Source organism: Anomaloglossus baeobatrachus, chromosome 4 (assembly GCF_048569485.1).
Source record: "Anomaloglossus baeobatrachus isolate aAnoBae1 chromosome 4, aAnoBae1.hap1, whole genome shotgun sequence".
Lineage (NCBI taxonomy): Eukaryota > Metazoa > Chordata > Amphibia > Anura > Aromobatidae > Anomaloglossus > Anomaloglossus baeobatrachus.
Genome location: NC_134356.1, coordinates 433,582,251 through 433,609,250, shown reverse-complemented (window position 1 = coordinate 433,609,250; position 27,000 = coordinate 433,582,251). Strand labels below are relative to the sequence as shown.

The 27,000-nt window shown below is 44.1% G+C and overlaps 1 protein-coding gene across 1 annotated transcript in view; it reads left to right on the top strand.

Moving 5' to 3' along the window:
* Window positions 1-406: 406 nt before the first annotated feature.
* The window catches only part of ETFA (electron transfer flavoprotein subunit alpha), an 82,887-nt gene continuing 56,293 nt past the window's right edge, over window positions 407-27,000 (top strand). Inside the window, exons 1-6 of the mRNA XM_075342647.1 lie at window positions 407-522; window positions 622-771; window positions 4,815-4,896; window positions 5,039-5,121; window positions 6,566-6,665; window positions 26,196-26,306. Coding sequence (XP_075198762.1) covers window positions 487-522; window positions 622-771; window positions 4,815-4,896; window positions 5,039-5,121; window positions 6,566-6,665; window positions 26,196-26,306 — 562 coding nt within the window. The 5' untranslated portion in view covers window positions 407-486. The remainder of the gene's footprint in view (window positions 523-621; window positions 772-4,814; window positions 4,897-5,038; window positions 5,122-6,565; window positions 6,666-26,195; window positions 26,307-27,000) is intronic.

Here is a 27,000-nt window from a genome sequence, read left to right as displayed (position 1 = left end):
TTCTATCAATTATCCAATCCTATTATATTTTGTTTCTCCTTTAAAAACACATTACCAAAAATGCGCCGTCATTCCAGGCTTTTTTTTTTACATTTCCAGGCTCTGTGACAAGGTGCAGTTTAAACTGCAGCATGCGCATATAGCCTTATATACACACACACACGAAAGCCCATCTGCTCACACACAAGCACGTTTACACAAAGCTGCACACACAAATTGCAGCACACACACACAAGGCAGCACGTGTACAGACTCTCACGCTCTTGACACACACGCACTCGTCTGCTCACGTGACCCTTACACCCCGCCTCCTACCCGTCAGCTGCTCATCAATCATTACACCATTGCTAGTGGTGTCCAATCAGATGATGGCATTCTCAGTGCTCTCAGCGCGATGTGACGTCATTGTCGTGCGCCTCGTAGTGTCCGTCCTGAGCTTTCCACGTCACTGTCCCGGTCACCTCTGTGTCTGACTGTCAGGCCGGCATGTACAGGGCGCTGAGTACGTGCACACAGCGGGGGGTGAGTACCGGCTGGGTCTGGAGGGAGACGTGCCCAGACACTGCTGTGTGTAGAGTTTGGTGTACAGTGCGTTGCTTCCTAATGGTTTTCTCTTGTTAGTCTCCCTCCCTGCGCAGGTTGCTGAGTACTCTGGTTATTGCTGAACATGACACACAGCAGGTGACACCTGTTACCCTCAGTGCAATAACTGCCGCCAGGAAGCTGGGAGGGGATGTGAGCTGCCTGGTGGCCGGGACTGACTGCTCCAAGGTAAGATCTGCAGTCACTGACGTGTGGACCTGACCCATCTGCTTCTGACAGCAGAGCCACAGATAATACACGTGGAGAAATGGCAGAGGTTCTCCTTCTGGAGATTGCCTAACCAGTGTAAGGAGACTTATAGGCCATGCGATGCTTCTTTCGCAATCTACATAAATAGCCTCTTGAGAGTGGAATAGATCTGGAGGACCTCCTATAGGTGCCACTACAGTACCAGTCCTCTTCCTCTCTTGAGACAATTTGCATATTAAAATTCTCAGGGGAGCATTGCATGGCTTATAGGTCTCCGAACTCCAACATGGCTGTCCAAAAGTAGAAACTACCCTTATGTCCCCTGTCACAGTTGTCTCCCAAGAAAACCAGCACTCTCCTGCTCTACACTGATGAATGGTAAACACCACAAAACACAGGTCTGTAAATGGGATAAGAAGCCAAACCAAAAACTCTGACTTGGAGTCAATATTGATTATATTTATATATATATATATATATATATATATATATAAAATATTGACTTTTAGGTTTTCTTCTTACAATCGGTGGCACTAGAATTCCTGTCCTTTTCCTCTCTGAAAAGGTCAATATATGGTACACATGCTTGATGCCTGCAGATAGTGTACACATCCTGGCAGGTATGTGGGAGGGTGATGTCATTGCCTCTACTCATCCCCTGGTGTGCTGAAGAAGCCTTTTATTTAGACTCATCTTTTTTGTATATTTTTTTTACAAATGAGCTGAAAAGGGGAAATAGACAATTTACCAATATACGCTCTGGATATTCTGCATCTGTTAAAAAAGCCATCTTCCCTGATAGCAGGCAGCTTGTAGATAAGACATGTGATAAGACATCCATTAAAGGGAACCTGTCAGTGCATATTTATAATCTCTGCCTAGCAGTCCCAACATCTAGTAGCATAGATAAAGAGATCTTTAGAAAAGTATTTCTAAAGATCCCATATGATATGCTAATGAGCGCAGTGACTAGTCGCAAGGTAGTTGGCCCCCTTAGCATGTAAGCATGCCTCTGTGGGCGTGCGTGCAAACATGCTAATGAATGCTCAGTGTCAGAGGACGGTCACACTCACCTCTCTGCTGCGAACTCCTGGATTTCGGCTCAGCACACATGATCCCGGACTTTCGGTCATGCGCACTATGAAGCCTGGTGTACACATCCAGGCTTCAAACTCGTGTAGTGTTCATGACCAAGTCTGGGATCATGCGCACTGAGCTGAAATCCAGGAGTCGGACACGATGGCAGCAGATGTGAGCATGACCATCCTAGTCCGCTGTGCATTCATTAGCATGTTGGCAAGCCCACCGAGGCATGCTTGCATTCTAAGGGGGCTAACTAGCCAAGGGAACTAACGCCCTAGCGACTAGTTCCTGCGCTCATTAGCATATCATATGGGATCTTTAGAAATACTTTTTCTACAGATCTCTTTATCTATGCTACTATAGACTGGGACTGATAGGCAGGGATTAGGAACTCCTCGTGGTTCTGGGTGCATATTGCACATGACGGGTTCACTTTAAATCACTGCACATGCACTCATGTCCTTGATGTCCAAGAACTTTTACAAATGCAGAAGAAAGTATTCAGTCATGCTACTATCTGTGCTTGCTGAAGTCTTGGTCTTCTAGAATAGTCTCTTATTGTATTGTGCGATCATCGTCAGCCATTTTCTGGATAGGAGTATTGTGGGGAGAAGGCTTTAACTGGTTGTGTGACTAAATGGTCCGAAAAAACGTTGAGTACATATTAGTAGTTTGGCTATGTTCGCCTATCCAGCTCGTTTGTAAAGATTATACATAAAGTAGCCATCAGCTTTAATTGTAAAATACTTGATCCATTAGATTTTATTGGACATATGTAATGCAAGATTTAGTTATATGTGAAGATATGTTGCTCCTGTTAAGTTCTGTTGATTAGTGGAGGTTGGGGTCCTGAGACACCCACTGAATGCTCAAACCAAGGGGCAGAAGCACTTAGCATATGCTTCAACTAGTACAGATTGCTGTGCAAACCCACAGACTTTCATATATTGTTCTGCATGTACCAAGCTTAAACTGAGTGCTTTTTACTTTTGATTTTCAGCAATCGTTAGGGATTTCTGGATCTGGAAAAACATTTATCATCTATACTTAAAGGGAATCTGACAGCTGTTTTTTGTTATGCATTCTGAGAGGACCATGATGTAGGGGCTGAGAGCCTGAATCCAGCGATGTGTCACAGTTTTATAAGTAGATCACTACACTGTCTTGTGCCTGCTAGTCAACTGATCTGTGAAACCCTGCCACTAATTAGGAACTTTCTGCCAATGCACAGTCTACACAGAAAGTTGCCAATCTTTGGTGTGGGTGGGGTTATATAGAGCACTCCTAGATCTGCAGCAAAAAAAACAATGATTGTATTAAAATGACAGTAAGCAGACTAGCAAGTAATACATCTCTGAAAACCGGGTCTCATCCCCCACATCATGCTATTTCAGATTAAATACCTAAAACCTGGTGACAGATTCCCGTAAAGCAGTTTGTCTCGGACATGTATAAAATTTGTGAGGTTCTGAAACACAGAATTCTCACATTGTGTAATATACTCACTGTTCAGATTCTGGTGCTGTGTAATATACTCACTGTTTGGATTCTGACGTTGTGTAATATACTCACTGTTGGGATTCTGACACTGTGTAATATACTCACTGTTTGGATTCTGACGCTGTGTAATATACTCACTGTTTGGATTCTGACGCTGTGTAATATACTCACTGTTTGGATTCTGACGTTGTGTAATATACTCACTGTTTGGATTCTGACGTTGTGTAATATACTCACTGTTTGGATTCTGACGTTGTGTAATATACTCACTGTTTGGATTCTGACGTTGTGTAATATACTCACTGTTTGGATTCTGACGTTGTGTAATATACTCACTGTTTGGATTCTGACGCTGTGTAATATACTCACTGTTTGGATTCTGACGCTGTGTAATATACTCACTGTTTTGGATTCTGACGCTGTGTAATATACTCACTGTTCGGATTCTGACGCTGTGTAATATACTCACTGTTTGGATTCTGACGCTGTGTAATATACTCACTGTTTGGATTCTGACGTTGTGTAATATACTCACTGTTTGGATTCTGACGTTGTGTAATATACTCACTGTTTGGATTCTGACGTTGTGTAATATACTCACTGTTCGGATTCTGACGCTGTGTAATATACTCACTGTTTGGATTCTGACGCTGTGTAATATACTCACTGTTCGGATTCTGACGCTGTGTAATATACTCACTGTTTGGATTCTGACGCTGTGTAATATACTCACTGTTCGGATTCTGACGCTGTGTAATATACTCACTGTTCGGATTCTGACGCTGTGTAATATACTCACTGTTTGGATTCTGACGTTGTATAATATACTCACTGTTCGGATTCTGACGCTGTGTAATATACTCACTGTTTGGATTCTGACGTTGTGTAATATACTCACTGTTTGGATTCTGACGCTGTGTAATATACTCACTGTTCGGATTCTGACGCTGTGTAATATACTCACTGTTCAGATTCTGACACTGTGCAACATATTTACTGTTCGGATTCTGTTGTATCTGCACCCTCACTGATCGTAACATGATTGACTTACATACTTGCCATCAGACGTTGACTTGTTTATCTTCTGCTTCTCTCAATTGAGACTAATGGCAGAAGTGGAAGAAAATGTGGCTGTTACTTTATTGCAAGTATGCATATGACGAGCACAGGGAGTGCAGAAACAGTACATTCTACAGTAGAATCCCAGACAAATGTCTTCATGTCCAGAACAACCCCTTTAACAGGAGGTTACTATATTACAAAAGTTACACATTGGGCTCTTGAATAATGTACTATATACAGAACTAAATGCCATGAATTGGAATTTTCTCTTTTGAGACATGCAGACTGTCATGCAATGTTTGCCCGCTGCTTTATTTCTTAATAATGGTCTTATTTATCGTTATTTATTCTTAATTGTTTTCTGGTTACATTTGCAGGTAGCAGAGCAATTGGCCAAAGTTGAAGGAGTTTCTAAGCTGTTTGTTGCTCAGCATGAAGCATATAAGGGTTTTCTGCCAGGTCTGGAGTTTTCATTTTTATCCCCGGAGATGCCACACTTGTTTGTCACATTTCTTCCCTTTTGGTTATGCTATCTCAGACGTCTGTTTTTCACTGCGACCTGTAAATTGCAATCATCTGATTTTAATTCTTTTATTTTCAGAGGAACTGACTCCCTTGATCTTGGAAGCCCAGAAGCAGTTTAGTTTCACTCACATCTGTGCCGGAGCATCCGCCTTTGGAAAAGTGAGTGGCCTGTTTGCTTGTGTGTGTAGCATATAGATGCACAGCCCAGGTTAATTTGTCTTTCTGTATAACAATAGTCACCATCTGCCCTTGGCATAAATGTCCTTCAAGGGTGGCTGTCTGCTGTGGCACAATAACGTATATTTTCATCATGATGATCAGGCGGAGGATTAAAAAACCTGATGGGAAGTATGCTCAAATAGCAATGTATGTGTTATTATACACATAAATCTTATAGGGAATTTATCAGCAGGTTTTTTTCTATGTAATCTGAGGACAGCATGCTGTAGGGGTTAAAATACAAAAATCAAGTATGCCTCTCATCAGGCTCTGTGCTGTTGTTAACTTAAACTAAAGGCTTTATCACTTGGCGATTAGTGCCATGTTGCCCGGCACACCCCCGCCGCCTGTGATAGAGACCTCACTGTCAATGCTCAGTCTTTTAGAGAGCCTGATGTAGGCGGGGAAAGCTTTCAGCTCTGCTGCTTTGCTAAATCTAAAACCTCTGAGTATATCAGAACAGCTGCAGCCATTAAACTACAGCCTGCTTTACACGGTACGATCTATCGTGCAATTTTACGATCGATCGTACCCGCCCCCGTCGTTTGTGCGTCACAGGCAATTAGTTGCCCATGGCGCATAAAGTCATTAACCCCCGTCACACGCACTTACCTGCTGTGCGACGTCGCTGTGGGCGGCGAGCATCCTCTTCCTGAAGGGGGAGGGGCGTTTGGCGTCACAGCGACGTCACACAGCAGCCGGCCAATAGAAGCGGAGGGGCGCGGAGATGAGCGGGACGTAAACATCCCTCCCACCTCCTTCCTTCCGCATAGCCGGCGGGTGCCGCAGGACGGAGGTAAGTTGCTGTTCATCGTTCTCGGGGTGTCACACGGAGCGGCGTGTGCTACCTCGGGAACGATGAGCAACCGGCGCCATTTTAATTAAATGAGATTATGAAACCAAGCGACAACTACACGACTCACGATTTGTGAGCGATACTGCGTCGCTCGGAGGTGTCACACAGCCCGACGTCGCAAGCGATGCCGGATGTGTGTCACAAAAACCGTGACCCCGACGATGCATCGCACGATAGATCGTCTCGTGTAAAGCACCCTTAAGTGATACATCATTAGATTCAGAGTCTCTTTACCTACATCATGCTGCTCTCAGATAAGGTAGCAAAAACCTGCTGACTGATTCCCTTTAAAGGCAAGGTCCACCTTCACTGCATTTTTCTCCATTGTACCAATGCATCCACATCTCAGACGGTAGTCAGTATGATTGCAGGTTCTGACTAAAAGGAGCTATAGACGTGGGACAATAGAAAAATGTAAGTCAGACTATGTTTATTTGGGTTCACAGGAGCAGGAGAAACGTTTAACATACACCTTTTATAACTGATTGCAGAAATGTAATAATGTCTTTTACCCTGGATTCCTTGCAGAGTCTCCTGCCCAGAGTAGCCGCAAAGCTTGACGTCGCCCCAGTGTCGGATGTAATTGACATTAAGTCCCCTGACACATTTGTAAGGACCATATATGCTGGTAAGAAATCTACGCATCTCTCTTATTATGTTGTGTGTGGTTTTTCAGCCCAGTCTACACAGTGTTTGCAGTATATAATCGTGACTAATCTTTTCAAAGATGCCAAATGATAGCCATCTTTATCAGTTCATTCAGTGTCGTCATTTAGGTCAATGGTAATATTGTTTTGAATTAATCTACATTTCTGGGGAAAAAAAAGTAATGAGCAAAAAAATGTGGTACCAGCGTAATATAAGTCTGTTAAAAAAAAAAAAAAGTGTATATGAAAATGTGATCATCTTAATGGAACTGATCAGAATCTGAAAATAAGCTTTATTACTTTTTCTGGGAATGGTGCTGCTATTCATTGTCTGTTTGGTTTAGCAGAATTTACGTATGTGAGTCTTAAAGGGGTTGTCTAGGCTTTGTATAAAAGCAAATTGAGCGAGGCTGCGCCTGGCTAGTCAGGATGTGGCTAGGAGTAGGCAAGTCACACATTTATGGTCACATGACCGCTCAGTCTCGTCACCCGGAGAATCCTTAAGGTGGTGTCACACATAACGACGGCGCTGCTAAGTCACCATTTTCTGTGACGTAGCAACGACGTGCTGTCGCTGTGTGTGACATCCAGCAACGACCTGGCCCCTGCTGTGAGGTCGCCGGTCGTTGCTGAATGTCCTGCTTCATGTTTTGGACGTTGCTCTCCCGCTGTGAAGCACACATCGCTGTGTGTGACAGCGAGAGAGCGACTAACTGAAGCGAGCAGGGAGCCGGCAGCCGTCTGGCAGCTGCGGTAAGCTGTAACCACTGTAAACATCGGGTAACCAAGCGAAGTGCTTCGCTGGTTACCCGATATTTACCTTAGTTACTAGCGTCCGCCGCTCTCAGGCTGCCAGTGCCGGCTCCCTGCACGCGTAGCCAGAGTACACATCGGGTAAATAAGCAAAGGTTGGCTTTTTTACCTGATGTGTACTCTGGCTAGGAGTGCAGGGAGCCAGCGCTAAACGGTGTGCGATGGTAACCAAGGTAAATATCGGGTAACCAGCGAAGCATTTTGCTTGGCTACCCGATATTTACTTTAGTTACCAAGCGCAGCATTGCTTCCACGCGTCGCTGGGGGCTGGTCGCTGGTGAGATCTGCCTGTTTGACAGCTCACCAGCGACCATGTAACGACGCAGCAGCGATCCTGATAAGGTCAGGTCGTCAGTCGTGATCGCTGCTGCGTCGCTACGTGTGACCCTAGCTTTACAGAATCTGCTGCACAAAGGATCACATAGACCGATTCCAGACTTTTTTGAAAAGCCTGGGCAACCCCTCAGACTACAACATCGAACTTAGGTCTGGGTCAAATGGCTGCTCTACAACTCTGGCTAGTCGTTATCTACATGAACTAATCTGGTCTGTAAATCATACCAGAATGGTGCATGTTGTGTGTGTTTTTGTTTTTTTGCACGGAGAACATTAGCCCATGTACACTAGCTCCAATGGGTACGTGTGCTCTGTATGTTTTCTATAGTGCACACAGACAACACATGCCCGTATACTACGCTTGACTGAGCCCTTAGCCTGTGAGCTAGAACGCTGCTGTTTTGCTGAAAGCGGACCCTGTTTTAGGCTTGGATCACCTTTTTTAGGCTAGTAATTCCACATGCAGTTATATTTATGCTTTAACACACTAAAAAGAAAAAAATACATGGATCGCGCATCCCAAAAAATAAAACGATCTAAAGCTGTTAGGCAAAAAATTAAATAGAACATGAGGTTCTTTGTTACCATTCTGATCAGAGTGTATTAAGCCCACTGCCACGTCATGGCGAACCTCTGAGTGGGTCCCTAATCTAAACCTTATAGTGTGGCACTGTGCACTAACCACCGCCACAGCGACAAAGCACCAGCAGGGCAGGCGACCTGGTGCCTAACAGCGCCCATGCTGCAAGGCGAAGCCCCCATGGCTCCAGGCCCCACTGACACAAAACCACCACACAGCACTAGCACCGTGTGACAGGAGCTGAGCACTCACCCTCCACAGACTCCTGTATGTGAACTGTGTGCAATTAAAAGGCTGACCCCTCTAGCAGTCTCCTGCTAATTAATATCACCTGTGCCCAATGCGGGGAGTGCAGATCCACGCAAAAAGCAGAGGTATAGACTGTTATATAACAAACTATGGAGAAAAAGACATGGATCGCACATCCCAAATATACAATGATCTAAAGCCGCTAGGCAAAAAATGAAATAATAGAACATGAGGTTCTTTGTTGCCATTCTGCAGCAGTGGTCAGTGCTTAGTGCCGCACTATAAGGTTTAGAATAGGGACCCACTCAGAGGTTCGGCGTGACGTGGCAGTGGGCTTCAAGCCGCATCCATCAAAAAACGGACGGGCCGCATGGAAATACTTATGCAACGGATCCGTTTTTTTCGCCGCATCCGTTGCATAGGTTTTTGAGCCGGATTGTGCAGCACTGCAAAAAACGGATGTGTGAAAGCAGCCTAAACTGGACAGATTGATAGACTTGAGATTATACTGTGACCTGCAAATGTTCCCTTCATTTTTTTTGAGCAGAGCATATGCAAAATACCTTCATTTATTGAGGTTCATTCTGTAAGTAAAGTGTAAAGTATTGAATATATGCCTTACTACAAGATGCATTATACCTGTAAATGATTCTATAACCACATTACTTTCTATTAGTGTCTCTGATGCATTGTTAAGACCGCTTTAAACGCTACGACATCGCTAAAGCGATGTCGTTGGGGTCACGGAATTTGTGGCGCACATCCGGCCGCGTTAGCGATGTCATTGCCTGTGACACCTATGAGCGATTTTGAATCGTTGCAAAATCGGTGACATGGCCCCCTATTCCCAATTATCGTTGCTGCTGCAGGTATGATGTAGTTCGTCGTTCCTGCGGCAGCACACATCACTATGTGTGACACCGCAGGAACGAGGAACATCACCTTACCTGCGGCCACCGGCAATGAGGAAGGAAGGAGGTGGGCGGGATGTTCGTCCTGCTCATCTCCGCCCCTCCGCTTTGATTGGGTGGCCGCTTAGTGACGTTGCTGTGACGCCGAATGAACTGCCCCCTTAGAAAGGAGGCGGTTCGCCGGTCACAGCGACGTCACTAGGCAGGTAAGTAGTGTGATGGGTCCGCGCGATTTTGTGCGCCACGGGCAGCGATTTGCCCGTGACGCACAAACGATGGGGGCGGGTACGCTCGCTAGCGAGATTGCAGCGTGTAAAGCGGCCTTAAGTTACAATGGTGAAAAGTTGTTTTTTGTTTTGTATGGTTTTGGTCATTGTTCTAGAATAAACATATAATTTCTTTTGAAAATCTCAAATTCATAACATGGAAATACAATTAAGTTTATAGATGGCCTTTCTTCCAATATTGTAATACTCTCCTTCCAGCTTTATGGTAAAGCAAATATTAAATATTCAGAGGGATATTGTAAACTGTATAGCTAATGCATACCCACATCACCTCTCTCCTAGACTAGTGCAACCTCTTTCTTGAGGGCGTCACTTCTAACACTCTTACAACCATCAAATCCATTCCCCAATCTGCTGCCCAGTTAGGCGACGTGCCCATGATCAGTGTTCACAGCGTTATGGACAAAACATGTTTTTACTGCATTCAAAACGCTGTGTTGTACGGTACAACCACAGTGGATGGGATTTATAGAAATCTCGTGCCCACTGTGCTTGTTTTTTCCCCACAGCAAAAACTGACCTGCAGTGTGTCTCCGCAGGGGGGACAGAGAGAAAGTCCGTAGCTCCCCAAACCCTGATCATGGGCACGGACAACTGCCAGCTCTCGCGGCCCCGCAGGAGAGGGCATGCTGCGTCCAGCATATCCATTCATATCTGTTTTTTTTTTTTTTTCCCCTCCCGCTGCTTCCCCACATGTAATTTCCAGTCCTCCTAAGTCTTCCTTCTTTGCACTTCTTTTGTCTGCTTCTCTGACAACTGTCTCCCAAGATTTCTCCTGAGTTTCTCCTTTAGGCTATGTGCCCACGCTGCGGAAAATGCGCGGATTTCTCGCGGAAAAGCCGCAGATTTCCCTAAAATCTGCAGCTCAGGCACTTCTCAGCCATTTCTATGGCATTTTGGAAATGCTGTGCCCACGCTGCGGTTTTTTCCGCAGCGGATTTCGTGCGGATTTTGATCCGGAAAAATCTGCAACATGTCAATTATTGTTGCGGATTTTCATCCGGATTTTGGCTTTAAAATTGGGGGGGAAAAAAAAAAATCCGCGGCAAATCCGCACCTTTGAAGAGGTGCGGATTTTGCGGGAAAGCTGCGGATTTTGATGCCGAAAAATCTGCAGCTACATTCTCCCGTGGACACATAGCCTTATTCTAGAACTTGGCTACCCCAACTGATCTTATTCACCCTCCAGGTCCCCACACCTTTTTACAAAACTTCAAAGGCAATTAAAAACCTCTTCATTGCCCTGTTGCCGCTACAATAACACATGAGCCTATGGGAATTAGGGGAACTTCAATATCAAATAATAATAATAATGATGGTGATTAGGGAATGTATAAAAGCAGTATTATGCCAGGGTGTTGACTTGTCCAGTTTATGTGGCTTGTGTTGTTGTAGACCAGTAATAATATTCAGAAACTTTGATCATCAACACCAAGCGTGAAATTCTGTTATTCCTGCTAAAAAAGACAATAACCTGCAATGAAAAGGGATGTTCATCATGTGGTGTTGGAATACAGTGGGTACGAAAAGTATTCAGACCCCTTTTAAATTTTTCACTCTTTGTTTATCATAGAATATTAGAGTTGGAATGGACCTCCTGGGTCATCTGATCCAACCTCCTGCTCAAAGCAGGATTCACTAAATCATCCTAGACAGATGTCCGTCCAACCTCTTTTTAAAGACTTCCATTGAAGGAGAATTCACCACCTCTTGTGGGAGCCTGTTCCACTCGTTGATCACCCTCACTGTCAAAATGTTTTTTCTAATATCTAATCTGTGTCTCTTTCCCCATCAGTTTCATCCCATTGCTTCTAGTCTTTCCTTGTGAAAATGAGAATAAAACTGATCCCTCTACAGTGTGACAGCCTTTAAGATATTTGTAGACAGTTATTAGGTCTCCTCTCAGTCTTCTCTTTTGCAAGCTAAACAATCCTAAATCCTGTAACCGTTCCTCGTAGGACATGGTTTGCAGACCAGTCACCATTCTGGTCACTCTTCTCTGAACTTGCTCCAGTTTGTTGATGTCCTTTTTAAAATATGGTGCTCAGAACTGGAAACAATATTCCAGATGAGGTCTGACCAAAGAGGAGTAAAGGGGGATAATGACTTCACGTGATCTAGACTATCTAGACTGTATGCTTCTGTTAATACATCCTAGAATGGTATTTGCCTTTTTTTGCTGCTGCGTCACACTGTTGACTCATGTTCAGTCTGTGATCTATTAGTATACCTAAGTATTTTTTACACATGCTTTTGGATAGCTCTATTCCTCCCATGATGTATATGCTCTTTTCATTATTCTTGCCAAGATGTATGACTTTGCATTTCTCCCTGTTAAAAAAAATTCTATTAGTTGCTGCCCATTTTTTCAGCTTGTTTAGATCTTGTTGAATCCTCTCTCTCTCTTCTCTAGTGTTAGCTATTCCTCCTAGCTTTGTGTCATCAGCAAATTTAATCAGTTTACCTTTAATACCTTCATCTAAATCATTGATAAAGATGTTGAACAACACGGGGCGCAGGACAGAGCCCTGTGGTATCCCACTTGAGACAGTCTTCCAACTGGATGTGCAGCCATTTATGACCACTAAATGCAGCCATTTGGTAAATTCAAAAAAGCAAATTCTTACTACTTTTATATACAAATTGTCTCTCCAGTAAAGGAGACAAACTCTAGCACAGCGCCACCTATTGGAAGTAGCGATCCTAAAAGTCACAAGTGGATTTTCGACAATCCTTTGCAATATGACTCAGGATATATAAGCCAGATCAGAATCCCAATTTGCAGACACGGTGTTTCGGGGTGCTTGCCCCTCGTCAGTGCAAAGTATGGGGGTGTCTGATCTGGCTCATGAGAAAGCTATGTGGGGACCACGGGGGAACACTATTCTCCTTAAGGAGACTTTGCAAGCCAGTCTGGCTGCCAGGTAAGGGGACTTATAGCTGCAATGCCCCTAAAATTCCACGGGGGAACACTATTATCCTTAAGGAGACTTTGCAAGCCAGTCTGGCTGCCAGGTAAGGGGACTTATACTTTTATATAAAATCGTATAATTTTATTAATATCAAATTCACGTACATAACACACAATTAAAAGCAAGATGAAACTAGAGGAAGGATTATCTATCCCTATCACTATTCCTTCCTCACTACGGGGGTCGGCGTCCTAATGTGAAGACGCCCCCGTTCAAACGACGGCTATCCCTGGGTTTTGCCCTCCCTAATGGAAACCGTGATCCCTCTCAGATGGAAACAACCCCTACAGTAGTAACACCACAGTGAGGAAGAGGTGCTCAGTCCGCAGTGGCTAATTTGTCTGTATCACCACTCAGATGAGTAGGGATACGGGGCATAGGGAAGTCGTCAGATGTTCCATATGTCTATGTGCTCAACTAAGGGTATAGATGAGTCAAACTTCTACATAGGTCAATGTGCTCAGTTAGAGGTAGACAGATGAGTCACACTTAATGAGAAACCAAGAAATGCCCAATAGGAGGTAAGTAACATTTCTTATAGAACTCAATTCAAGAAATGCCCGACGCGTTTCGCCCTTGTCAATATCAGGGGCTCATCAGGGACTTTTCAACAATTTCTTGAGAGAATTTTCCGTCTTTGGACAGATCTGTGACAAATACAATGAGATAAAACCCACATTAATTATAAGTCCAAGGATCCAATTAGATAGCAAATGGAGGTGTACATCAAAACACCGATACTAACCAATAATCGCTGATTGCTACTTCAAAGAAATATAGGGGGACAACCGTGCTGTCTGTATGGCTGATTTATCATAGAATGTGTCAGGATGACTTTTTCACCTATATGGGTAGACACACTATAAGTAAATTCATCTTCAGATAACAGCCCCATTTCCAGGGTTAGGAACCATTATTAAAAGAACAATACCTTTCTGATTAATAATTCCTGAGTTACTCATAACCCACTGGAGTTGGGGTCCTAGTAAATACTGTCAATAAAGGAACAGACAACAAATTGCTCCACAGTTATGGTAATAGAGGACAGATGAGGCGGCCAGATTTAGATTCATAATTTCATACTCCATCTCTATGTGATATTACCTAGACTGGTTATAGATGCCCACACTGGACCATGCAATATGTTCACATGAATCTATAAAAATAGCCTCCCAGAGTGTCAAATAACTCCCATCGGGGGGACCTATTGGGAGAAAAAGTGAAAAGGAACAATATTCAGCCCCAAAGACAATTCAAAGCAGCTTGATTATAATTATCAAACCACCATGGGGAAATACCTCAGGTTCATCCACAGGACTGAGTGTGTTTTGAACAATCAATCACGTATTCTTGGCAATATACCCGGATATACAGCCTCCAACAGTAAAGGAGGGGGTACATACACTCCAAGTCCTATATATACCGAAACAAATACATTTGTAGTCATATATAGTATGGAGCTTACCCTTCTCACTTATCCCATCAACAATTGCAGTACACAAGCCACATACCTGGTTGCTATCCCACAATGGGGCAGGGGGTAACCACAGGGATGCACAGCAACCAGTATCTACAGTGCAAAAAATACACAATACTAATGAAGCCACCTGAATCTGATATTGCTCACCGGAAGGTTTGTAAGGGTCCTACCTTAGGGAGGTCTGTGTGGGAGATACCAGGTACGGCGTCCAGCGGTCGCTAACCTCACCAAACATACTGGGCTATTTAAAGCCACTTTTGGCGCCAGTCTGTGATAAACCGGATATGACGTTGCACATACTCGCGTCATCATCCCAACGTGCTTTCCAGCCGTTCTCGTCACTTCCGGTCACATGATCGGGGGATGTGCACCTCTGAATGAGAACCCCGGAACCAGCAAGCTAGGTTCCTAGTTGTTAATTTGCGCACGAAGTATTCGCGCATGCGCAATGAAGCTATTATCATGTTTACATAGATGCCAACGTTTAATGGTGGATAGCTATAGAACCGCCGGGTCCGCACCAAACCGGTATATGGTTTAATTGGTCAGGATATATGTGCTAGGACAACAGCAGTGTACCACTGAAACGGAGTTACACACTCATATCTTCCATGATTGTGCAGAGTTACCAGGTCCCATTAATTATCATACTATTGGGACATTATTAAGTTTGACCAAGGGGAGCTACTACTACTACTACTACTCAGAACAGTAGTACCTATGTAGACCAGATACTCATCTTTCGTTACCACCTTACCGTCCTACATACGTGATACCCTGGACTTACTGGCAAAAATAGAAGACATCACCTTAGAGGAAAACATGATACTCACTTCCATAGATGTGGAGTCCCTTTACACAAGTATTCCTCATGATAAAGGGATGGAGGCTGTCAACTATTTTTTGAGTATGCGTGGGAATCAAATGGAGGCCCATAATAGGTTCATCGGAGAGCTCTTGTACTTTATCCTCACCAGAAACGTGTTTCTGTTCAATTCCAAGTTCTACCATCAGCTCAGGGGCACAGCAATGGGGAACCCATGTGCCCCCACCTATGCCAACTTGCTCCTGGGCTGGTGGGAGAACACCGTCGTTTTTAAAGACGATGGGGATAACCACTGCTCCCAGATTTACTTCTGGGGTAGGTATATTGATGACATACTGGTTATCTGGGATGGAACAGCTCAATCCTTTAAGGAATTTGTAGAAGAACTCAACATTAATCAAATTGGATTAAAATTCACTTATGAGATCGGAATTGACAGGATCGCGTTTCTTGACATTTTCATCAAAAAGGATGTGGACGGTACACTGCAGACAACTTTGTATAGGAAACCTAGTGCTACCAACAACTTTCTCCAATGGGACAGTCATCACCCTGTTAGTTTAAAAAGGGGTATCCCCAAGGGTCAATTCCTACGTATACGTAGGAATTGCTCTGACGATCAGGAGTTTGGGAGACAGGCTGATCAACTGACAAAAAGATTCCTCGATAGGGGCTATCCTAAAAAGGTCATTCACAGGGCCTTCAATTCTGCAGTGGCGAAAGATAGACATGAACTACTAAACTGTAAGACTAGGGAAGCAAACAAAGGGACAACGAGGTTAGTAGGCACTTATGACGATCAAAATAGTCAAGTAATGAAAATCCTCAGGAAGTACTGGGGTATTCTTAAACAGGATCCAGACATAAAAGACAGTATCCTCCCCTATCCATCGGTGACTTTCCGCAGAGGCCGTAACTTGAGGGATCATGTGGTGAGAAGCCATTATGTGTCCCCCGGGACATCCGGGAGTGCGTGGCTTAGGACGCGTGAGAATGGCACATTTCGGTGCGGAGCTTGCAAGTTTTGCAAATATATTTCTCCATCAAACACATTTCAGAGCGTCACAACAGGAAGAACGTACCAAAATAGAAATTTCGCCAGCTGTAGGACCCAAGGAGTCATCTATCTATTTAGTTGTGGTTGTCCAAAAAATTATATTGGCAAAACCAAAAGGCAGCTCAGGGTACATATTGGCGAACACCTTGGAGATGTTCGCAATTTACGTGACACACCAATAGCACGCCATATGAATCACCAACATGCAGGCAAAATGGAGGGTGCTTGTTTCAAATCCATCGAAACGGTACCAGAACCTGAGAGGAAAGGAGACTGGGATGTCCTCCTATTACAAAGAGAGGCAAGGTGGATCTTCTGGATGGCCTCTATGCATCCTGATGGCCTAAATGAAACAATTAGTTTCACGCCCTTCATCCAATAGCAATTGGATCCAGCAATCATATTTGGGAAAATTGTGTCTGTAGTGGACCTCCCCTTTAAGTGAATAGACCCGCAATATTGGAGACGGGTCCTCAGTTACAGTATCATATATTGCTGTTTCTTTATACCGTATCGCAATTTACATACATAATATCTCTATGTGTTCTCCCAGGAGAACTCCTCCTCCCCCCCTTTCCCCTTCCACCTTATATTGACTATGCCCAACGATCCAATTATTGACATATTGAGGCTAAATTATTATATTTAGCTCCCCTTGGTCAGACTTAATAATGTCCCAATAGTATGATAATTAATGGGACCTGGTAACTCTGCACAATCATGGAAGATATGCGTGTGTAACTCCGTTTCAGTGGTACACTGCTGTTGTCCTAGCACATATATCCTGACCAATTAAACCATATACCGGTTTGGTGCGGACCCGGCGGTTCTATAGCTATCCACCATTAAACGTTGGCATCTATCTATGTAAACATGATAATAGCTTCATTGCGCATGCGCGAATACTTCGTGCGCAAATTAACAACTAGGAACCTAGTTTGCTGGTTCCGGGGTTCTCATTCAGAGGTGCACATCCCCCGATCATGTGACCGGAAGTGACGAGAACGGCTGGAAAGCACGTTGGGATGATGACGCGAGTATGCGTAACGTCATTTCCGGTTTATCACAGACTGGCGCCAAAAGTGGCTTTAAATAGCCCAGTATGTTTGGTGAGGTTAGCGACCGCTGGACGACATACCTGGTATCTCCCACACAGACCTCCCTAAGGTAGGACCCTTACAAACCTTCCGGTGAGCAATATCAGACTCAGGTGGCTTCATTAGTATTGTGTATTTTTTGCACTGTAGATACTGGTTGCTGTGGATCCCTGTGGTTACCCCCTGCCCCATTGTGGGATAGCAACCAGGTATGTGGCTTGTGTACTGCAATTGTTGATGGGATAAGTGAGAAGGGTAAGCTCCATACTATATATGACTACAAATGTATTTGTTTCGGTATATATAGGACTTGGAGTGTATGTACCCTCTCCTTTACTGTTGGAGGCTGTATATCCGGGTATATTGCCAAGAATACGTGATTGATTGTTCAAAACGCACTCAGTCCTGTGGATGAACCTGAGGTATTTCCCTATGGTGGTTTGATAATTATCAAGCTGCTTTGAATTGTCTTTGGGGCTGAATATTGTTCCTTTTCACTTTTTCTCCCAATAGGTCCCCCCGATGGGAGTTATTTGACACTCTGGGAGGCTATTTTTATAGATTCATGTGAACATATTACCTAGACTGGTTATAGATGCCCACACTGGACCATGCAATATCACATAGAGATGGAGTATGAAATTATGTATCTAAATCTGGCTGCCTCATCTGTCCTCTATTACCATAACTGTGGAGCAATTTGTTGTCTGTTCCTTTATTGACAGTATTTACTAGGACCCCAACTCCAGTGGGTTATGAGTAACTCAGGAATTATTAATCAGAAAGGTATTGTTCTTTTAATAATGGTTCCTAACCCTGGATATGGGGCTGTTATCTGAAGATGAATTTACTTATAGTGTGTCTACCCATATAGGTGAAAAAGTAATCCTGACACATTCTATGATAAATCAGCCATACAGACAGCACGGTTGTCCCCCTATATTTCTTTGAAGTGGCAATCAGCGATTATTGGTTAGTATCGGTGTTTTGATGTACACCTACATTTGCTATCTAATTGGATCCTTGGACTTATAATTAATGTGGGTTTTATCTCATTGTATTTGTCACAGATCTGTCCAAAGACGGAAAATTCTCTCAAGAAATTGTTGAAAAGCCCCTGATGAGCCCCTGATATTGACAAGGGCGAAACGCGTCGGGCATTTCTTGAATTGAGTTCTATAAGAAATGTTACTTACCTCCTATTGGGCATTTCTTGGTTTCTCATTAAGTGTGACTCATCTGTCTACCTCTAACTGAGCACATTGACCTATGTAGAAGTTTGACTCATCTATACCCTTAGTTGAGCACATAGACATATGGAACATCTGACGACTTCCCTATGACCCGTATCCCTACTCATCTGAGTGGTGATACAGACAAATTAGCCACTGTGGACTGAGCACCTCTTCCTCACTGTGGTGTTACTACTGTAGGGGTTGTTTCCATCTGAGAGGGATCACGGTTTCCATTAGGGAGGGCAAAACCCAGGGATAGCCGTCGTTTGAACGGGGGCGTCTTTACATTAGGACGCCGACCCCCGTAGTGAGGAAGGAATAGTGATAGGGATAGATAATCCTTCCTCTAGTTTCATCTTGCTTTTAATTGTGTGTTATGTACGTGAATTTGATATTAATAAAATTATACGATTTTATATAAAAGTAGTAAGAATTTGGTTTTGGCAAAATATCTACTTCAGTATCCAGAATAGGTTTAGTAAATTCAAAAAAGCTCATTTATTTTCTCATTAATGTACACTCTGTACCTCATCTTGACAGAAAAAAACCCAGAAATGTAGAAATTGTTGCAAATTTATTATACACGAAAAACTGAAATATCACATGGTCATAAGTATTCAGACCCTTTGCTCAGTATTGAGTAGAAGCACCTTTTGAGCTAGTATAGCCATGAGTCTTCTTGGGAATGATGCAACAAGTTTTTCACACCTGGATTTGGGGATCCTCTGCCATTCTTCCTTGCAGATCCTCTCTAGTTCCGTCAGGTTGGATGGTGAACGTTGATGGACAGCCATTTTCAGGACTCTCCAGAGATGCTCAATTGGGTTTAGGTCAGGGCTCTGGCTGGGCCAGTCAAGAATGGTCACAGAATTGTTCTGAAGCTACTCCTTTTGTTATTTTAGCTGTATACTTGGGGACATTGTCTGAGGTCCAGAGCCCTCTGGAAGAGGTTTTCTTCCAGGATATCTCTGTACTTGGCCGCATTCTTTTTTCCTTCAATTGCAACCATTCGTCCTGTCCCTGCAGCTGAAAAACACCCCCATAGCATAATGCTGCTACCACCATGTTTCATTGTTGGGATTGTATTGAGCAGGTGATGAACAGTGCCTGGTTTTCTCCACACATACCACTTAGAATTATCACCAAGACATCCTATCTTCATCTCATCAGACCAGAGAATCTTATTTCTCATAGTCTGGGAATCATTCATGTGTTTTGTTTTTGTTTTTTTTTTGCAAACTCTATGTAGGTTTTCATATGTCTTGCACTGAGGAGATACTTTTGTCGGGCCACTCTGCCATAAAGGCCTGACTGGTGGAGTTGACTTTGTGGAACGTTCTCCCATTTCCCTACTGCATCTCTGGAGCTCAGCCACAGTGATTTTGAGGTTCCTCTTTACCTCTCACCAAGGCTCTTGTCCCACGATTGCTCAGTTGTGCTGGACAGCAAGGTCTAGGAAGAGTTCTGATGGTCCCAAACTTCTTCCATTTAAGGATTATGGAGGCCGCTGTGCTTTTAGGAACCTTGAGTACTGCAGAAATTCTTTTGTGCCTTGCCACAATTCTGTCTCTGAGCTCCTTGGGCATTTCCTTTTGACCTCATGATTTTCATTTGGTCTGACATGCACTGTGAGCTGTGATGTCTGAGGCTATGTCCGCACGTTGCTTTTTTGCTGCTTTTTCAACTGCAGCGTTTAATGCCAAAATGGTTGTGTTCTGCTTTTCAAGCAAAGTCTATGGGAATTTGGGTTTCTTGGCTGCAGTTTGAACTGCATAGTGCGGACAAGAAACCCAAATTCCCATAGACTTTGCTTGAAAAGCAGAACACAACCATTTTGGCATTAAACGCTGCAGTTGAAAAAGCAGCAAAAAAGCAGGTAAAAAGCAACGTGCGGACATAGCCTTAGGCTGCTTTCACACATCCGGTTTGAGCCGTGCGGCTCAATCCGGCTGTGAAACCTATGCAACGGATGCGGTGAAAACACCGCATCCTTTGCATAAGTTTTTTACATGCGGCCCGTCTGTTTTTTGTCGCTTGCAGCACGCTACTGAGCATGCGCAGTGGCAATAACCGCATGCGGCGGCCAGATGCGGTTTTTGCCGCATCCGGCATCCATAGGGATGCATTGAGAAAAGCGCCGCATCGGCCGGATGCAGCGCAATGCGTTTTTTTTTGCCGCACAAAAAAAACGTGCCAGGCAACGTTCCATCCGGCCGCCGCATCGGCTAAATTTGCCGCATGCGTCAAAAACGGACCGAATGCAAGGCCATGCGGCACTAATTAAAGTCTATGCAGGAAAAACGCAACCGGCAGCAAAAAAAAACCGGTTGCGCTTTTCCTGCAAAGTGCCGGATTGTGCCGCATAGTAAAAGCCGGAGGTGTGAAAGCAGCCTTATATGGACAGGTGTGTGCCTTTCCAAATCAAGTCCTATCAGTTTAATTAAACACAGCTGGACTCCAATGAAGGAGTAGAACCATATCAAGGAGGATCACAAGGAAATGGACAGCATGTGACTTAAATATGAGTGTCTGAGCAAAGGGTCTGAATACTTATGACCATGTGATATTTCAGTTTTTCTAGTTTAATAAATTTGCAAAAATGTCTACATTTTTTTTTTTTCTGTCAAGATGGGGTGCAGAGTGTACATTAATGAGAAAAAGAACTTTTTTTGAATTTACCAAAAGGATGCAATGAAACGGTGAAATATTTAAAGGGGTCTGAATTCTTTCCATCCAACTGTATGTCGTTCACATGGTTTGGCGGATTTCCCTATATCTGTAATGATCACTGTTCACTCATATAACTTAATAATTAACATTATCATGTGAACCACGTCTGACCTGGCGAGACATAGGGAAGTTGTCCCAGTCACTTCTGATTGGCTGGAAAGATTTTAATGATTATACAGAGAAGGAAAATATTATTTGATCCCATGCTGATTCTGTAAGGTTGCCCACTGACAAAAACATGAACAGTCTATAATTTTAAGGGTAGGTTAATTTTAACAGTCAGAGAATATCCAAAATAAAATCCAGAAAATCACATTGCAAAATGGAAATAAATTTATATAATTTATACAGAGAAATAATTATTTAATCCCTCTGGCAAACAAGACTTAATACTTTGTGGTAAAACCCTTGTTGGCAAGCCAGCAGTCAGACGTTTTTTGTAGTTGATGATGAGGTTTGCACAGATGTCAGGAGGAATTTTGGTCCACTCCTCTTTGCAGATCATCTCTAAGTCATTAAGAATTTGAGGCTGTCACTTGGCAACTCAGAGCTTCAGCTCCCTCCATGGAGACTGGCAAGGCTGCTCCATAGCCTTAATGAGCTTCTTTTTCAGCCACTCCTTTGTTGCCTTGGCTGTATGTTTTGGGTCATTGTTGTGCTGGAAGACCCAGCCACAACCCATTTTTAATGTTCTGGTGGAGGGAAGGAGGTTTTCACTCAGGATTTTACAGTACATGGCTCCATCCATTGTCCCATTGATGTAGTGTGAAGTAGTCCCGTGCCCTTAGCAGAAAAACACCCCCAAACATAATGTTTTCACCGCCATGCTTGACAGTAGGGATGGTGTTCTTTGGGTCGTAGGCAGCATTTCTTTTCCTCCAAACATGGCGAGTTGAGTTCAGGCCAAAGAGCTCAATTTTTGTCTCATCTGACCACAGCACCTTCTCCCAATCACTCTCAGTATCATCCAGGTGTTCATTGGCAAACTTCCGATGTGCCTGCACATGTGCCTTCTTGAGCAGTGGGACATTGCGGGCACTGCAGGATTTTAATCCATTATGGTATAATGTGTTACCAATGCTTTTCTTGGTGACAGTGATCCCAGCTGCCCTGAGATTATTAACAACATCTCGCCATGTAATTTTAGGCTATTCTCTCACCTTCGTCATGATCTTGGATACCCCATGAGGTGAGATTTTGCTTGGTGCTCCAGATCGATGTCCATTGACACTCATTTTGTATTTCTTCCATTTTCTTACTATTGTACCGACAGTTGTCTCCTTCTCAACCCTCCGTCTTAGGGGTACTTCTCACATAGCGAGATCGCTGCTAAGTCACAGGTTTTGTGACGTACCAGTGACCTCATCAGCGATCTCGCTGTGTGTGACACTAAGCAGCGACCTGGCCCCTGCTGTGAAATCGCTGATCGTTACAGACAGTGCTGGTTCATTTTTTTGCTCGTTGCTCTCCCGCTGTGAAGCACACACCTCTATGTTTGACAGCGAGAGAGCAACGATCTGAATGTGCAGGGAGCAGGGAGCCAGCGTCTGGAAGCTGCGGACGCTGGTAACCAAGGTACACATCGGGTAACTAAGCGAAGCACTTTGCTTGGTTACCCGATATTTACCTTGGTTACTAGCGTACGCCGCTCTCAGGCTGCCAGTGCTGGCTCCCTGCTCCCTGCACTCGTAGCCAGAGTACATGTCGGATAACTAAGCGAAGCGCTTTGATTGGTTACCTGATATTTACCTTGGTTACTAGCGTACTCCGCTCTCAAGCTGCCAGTGCCGGCTCCCTGCACTCATAACCAGAGTACACATAGGGTAACTAAGCAAAGCGCTTTGCTTAGTAACCGATGTGTACCCTGGCTATGAGTGCAGAGAGCCAGCGCTAAGCGGTGTGCGCTGGTAACCAGGGTAAATATCGGGTAACCAAGCAAAACATTTTGCTCAGTTACCCGATATTTACCTTTTTCTTACTAAGCGCAGCATCGTTTCCACTAGTCGCTGGTGGCTGGTCGCTGGTGAGATCTGCCTGATTGACAGCTCACCAGCGACCATGTAGCGACGCACCAGCGATCCTGACCAGGTCACATCGTGGTCGGAATCGCTGGTACGTCGTTTAGTGAGACGGTACCCTTAAGGTACCGTCACACTAAGCAACTTACCAGCGATCCCAACAACGATAGGGATCGCTGGTAAGTTGCTAGGAGGTTGCTGGTGAGCTGTCACACTGCGACGCTCCAGCGATCCCACCAGCAACCTGACCTGGCAGGGATCGCTGGAGCGTGGCTACACAAGTTGCTGGTGAGCTCACCAGCAACCAGTGACCAGCCCCCAGCGCCGCGTGGAAGATGCTGCGCTTGGTAACTAAGGTAAATATCGGGTAACCAACCCGATATTTACCTTGGTTACCACTGCACGGAGCTACACGTGCAGAGAGCAGGGAGCAGCGCACACTGAGCGCTGGCTCCTTGCTCTCCTAGCTACAGCACACATCGGGTTAATTACCCGATGTATGCTGCAGCTAAATGTGCACAGAGCAGGGAGCAGCGCACACTGAGCGCTGGCTCCCTGCTCTCCTACTTACAGCACACATGGGGTTAATTACCTGATGTGTGCTGCAGCTACATGTGCACAGAGCAGGGAGCAGCGCACAATGCTTAGCGCTGGCTCCCTGCTCTCCTACTTACAGCACACATCAGGTTAATTAACCCGATGTGTCCTGCAGCTAGCTACATGTGCACAGAGCAGGAGCCGGCAGCACAGGCAGTGAGAGCGGGGGAGGCTGGTATCAAAGGTAAATATCGGGTAACCAAGGACAGGGCTTCTTGGTTACCCGATGTTTACATTGGTTACCAGCCACTGCAGAAGCCGGCTCCTGCTGCCTGCACATTTAGTTGTTGCTGTCTCGCTGTCACACACAGCGATCTGTGCTTCACAGCAGGACAGCAACAACTAAAAAATGGCCCAAGACATTCAGCAACAACCAACGACCTCACAGCAGGGGCCAGGTTGTTGCTGGATGTCACACACAGCAACATCACCAGCAACGTCACAAAAGTTGTTCGTTAGCAGCGATGTTGCTAGCGATGTTGCTTAGTGTGACGGGGCCTTTACTTATGCTTTTGTAGCCCATTCCAGCCTTGTGCAGGTCTATGATCTTGCCCCTGAAATCCTTAGAAAGCTCTTTGATTTTGCCCATGCTGTAGAGATTAGAGTCTGACTGACTGAGTCTGTAGACAGAAGTCTTTTATACATGTGACAATTTAAGACCGCTATTGTTAATGGAGGTAATGAGCTGATTAGGAGCATCTAACTGGTCTGTAGGAGCCAGAACTCTTCTTAATTGTTGGTAGGGGATCGAATACTTAATTTATTTGCATTTTGCAGAGAGAAATATTTAATTTAAACAATGTGATTTTTCTGGATTTTATTTTGGATATTCTATCTCACTGTTAAAATACACAAGGAGCATGTGTCTAATGAGATATTTGGCACATACTCTATCTTCCAGTGCACCCTTTATCAAGACGGCTGAGCACAATGGCAGTCTTGATTGTGGCCCAAGATGTTTGAGCCTATATTGTCAGATTTTGTAGCATACTATTGTGACTATTTCTATAGGATCCGGATTGGTCGCATACTGTTGGTGGGGAATATGTATTGTTTGGCTTTTATAGCTCCCAGCAGTCTTGAGAATGAAGGTGAGAGCTGGTGTAGCAGATCTTTGTTTTCTGAGCCTTCCAGCTGTTGGGGAACTGCAGCACATCTCTATTTAGTTCTCCGCACAACCTGATGGCTGGGGCATTGCTGTACAGAAAAAAACGAGAGGGATGAAGTTCTGCCGCCCCTTTATTATAAGGAACGGTGGGCTCATGGTGATATGCCATAATTTTATGAGATGAGAAAACTATGATGCTCCAGACATACAGTGTGCATCTGCCTTTCATCCACAATAATGTCTAATGCTGCCTGTGCAATATAAAGTGGTAGTTTCCATTATTTACATGTCCGGTAACTACCTCACCATATGTATACTCCTGCTTAGATATGACCTGTCATTTCATGCTTGGAAAAAGATATAGTTATCGAATTCACCCCATCTGTACATCCCCATCACCAAGTAATATCAAGTGCCCTCCCCCCACATGTCCTGTTAAATATTTATACATCCTGCTGTTCGGAGAGCTCGTCACAACAACATACAATCCGTGTCCTTGGGATGAGAAATCTCCGAGGGAGGACATAACACTGTCCCAGGAGGAAAGCTCTGGGCTGCCTGGTGCAGCTGTCACACAAATGGCTGTCACTCCAGTGTGGGAGAGAAGTGGGTTGTGTGCTCTGTAATCTCTTAAAGTAAGAGAAAGCGTCCTCCCAACCTTAATGCTATAGTAGATGTATGCTACCAGTGTGTATACATATCATAATGTCCCGTATGGTCCAAAGACCGAAAGAAACAGGGCAGCAAGCTTTACTATTTGATGGAAACCTGAAGATTACCCTCGACCGCTTTCCAAATGATCTTCTTCTCTAGGGAATGAGCAGATGTGGTTGTGCAGCTTGTGCCATGAACAGAGTCACGTCTGTTTGGTGAAGATGCCACCAGTCCTCTTAGTGATCCGGGGGTCTAACCACCGCATCCACCACCAGCTGTTTGTGCATTGGCAACTTCCTTCTCTGCCAGCTGTGGCTCTGGGTACATGGCTTTTATCCATTTTTTTCCAGCTGTGACACTAATGGTTGCTGCGTGTCTAGAAACGGACCTCCATGCAATTCTATTTCCCACATCTATTGATCTTCATTAGTTGCATGCTTGGAAAATAAGCGTCTCGTACATAAAGTATTGTTACAGTCTGTAGGTAACACCCTTTATCTGTAAGGTGCACCTAAACAAGAAGCTGTAATATATAAATGTGTTAATGGTGACATTTTGTAGGAAATGCCTTGTGCACTGTGAAGTGTGAAGAAGCCGTGAAGGTGCTCACCGTCAGAGGCACGTCATTTGAAGTGGCTGCAAGCTCAGGAGGCAGTGCAAGTCTAGACAATAGTAAGTATCTCTGCTCCTGTCTGTAGGTATTGCCATCTTCTAATGTTCTAGCATTTCATGATTTTAGCACGTACAGAGGAATGAGAAATAAAATGAAATCCCTTATCTGAAGAATATCCCTTTACAAATCAAAAGGCCTAATCTCCCCTTTCAGCTCTGCAGTGTACATATAACTTACCAGATCCTATGCCTTTAGTACCAAGTGTCAACTCACATCCCAAACCTCTAACCTCTTAGGAGCCGCAGTCAATAAAAAAGCAGCATTAGAACATTTACACAGAGGGATAATGTTCTCTGTCACCTCATTGGTGTCCCCAAAATCTAATTGTGTGACTCTGATTAGTTCCCATGGTCTAATGTCCTGAGGTCTGCCATCACTGTGCTCTCATAAACCTCGTATATTGCAAGTGCAAACTTTGAGCTCCAGGTTATCATTAGTAAAAATATTTTTTCCTTGTCAAAGGATTGCATAGCTTTTACATTTCACTAGAAAAGAAGCAAACACTTTAGCAGAATTAACTGCTTGAGACGCTGGTTAAAAAGCAATGATCATATTATTTGTAATAAAAACATTTTCTTTGAGGCTTTCGTATAGGAGTGTTACAGTTTCTGCAACTTATTATAGCAGAGATAATTAAAGGGGTACTCCGGGGATGATGATAAAAATATTCTAATAGCCATGCCTTCATAAACT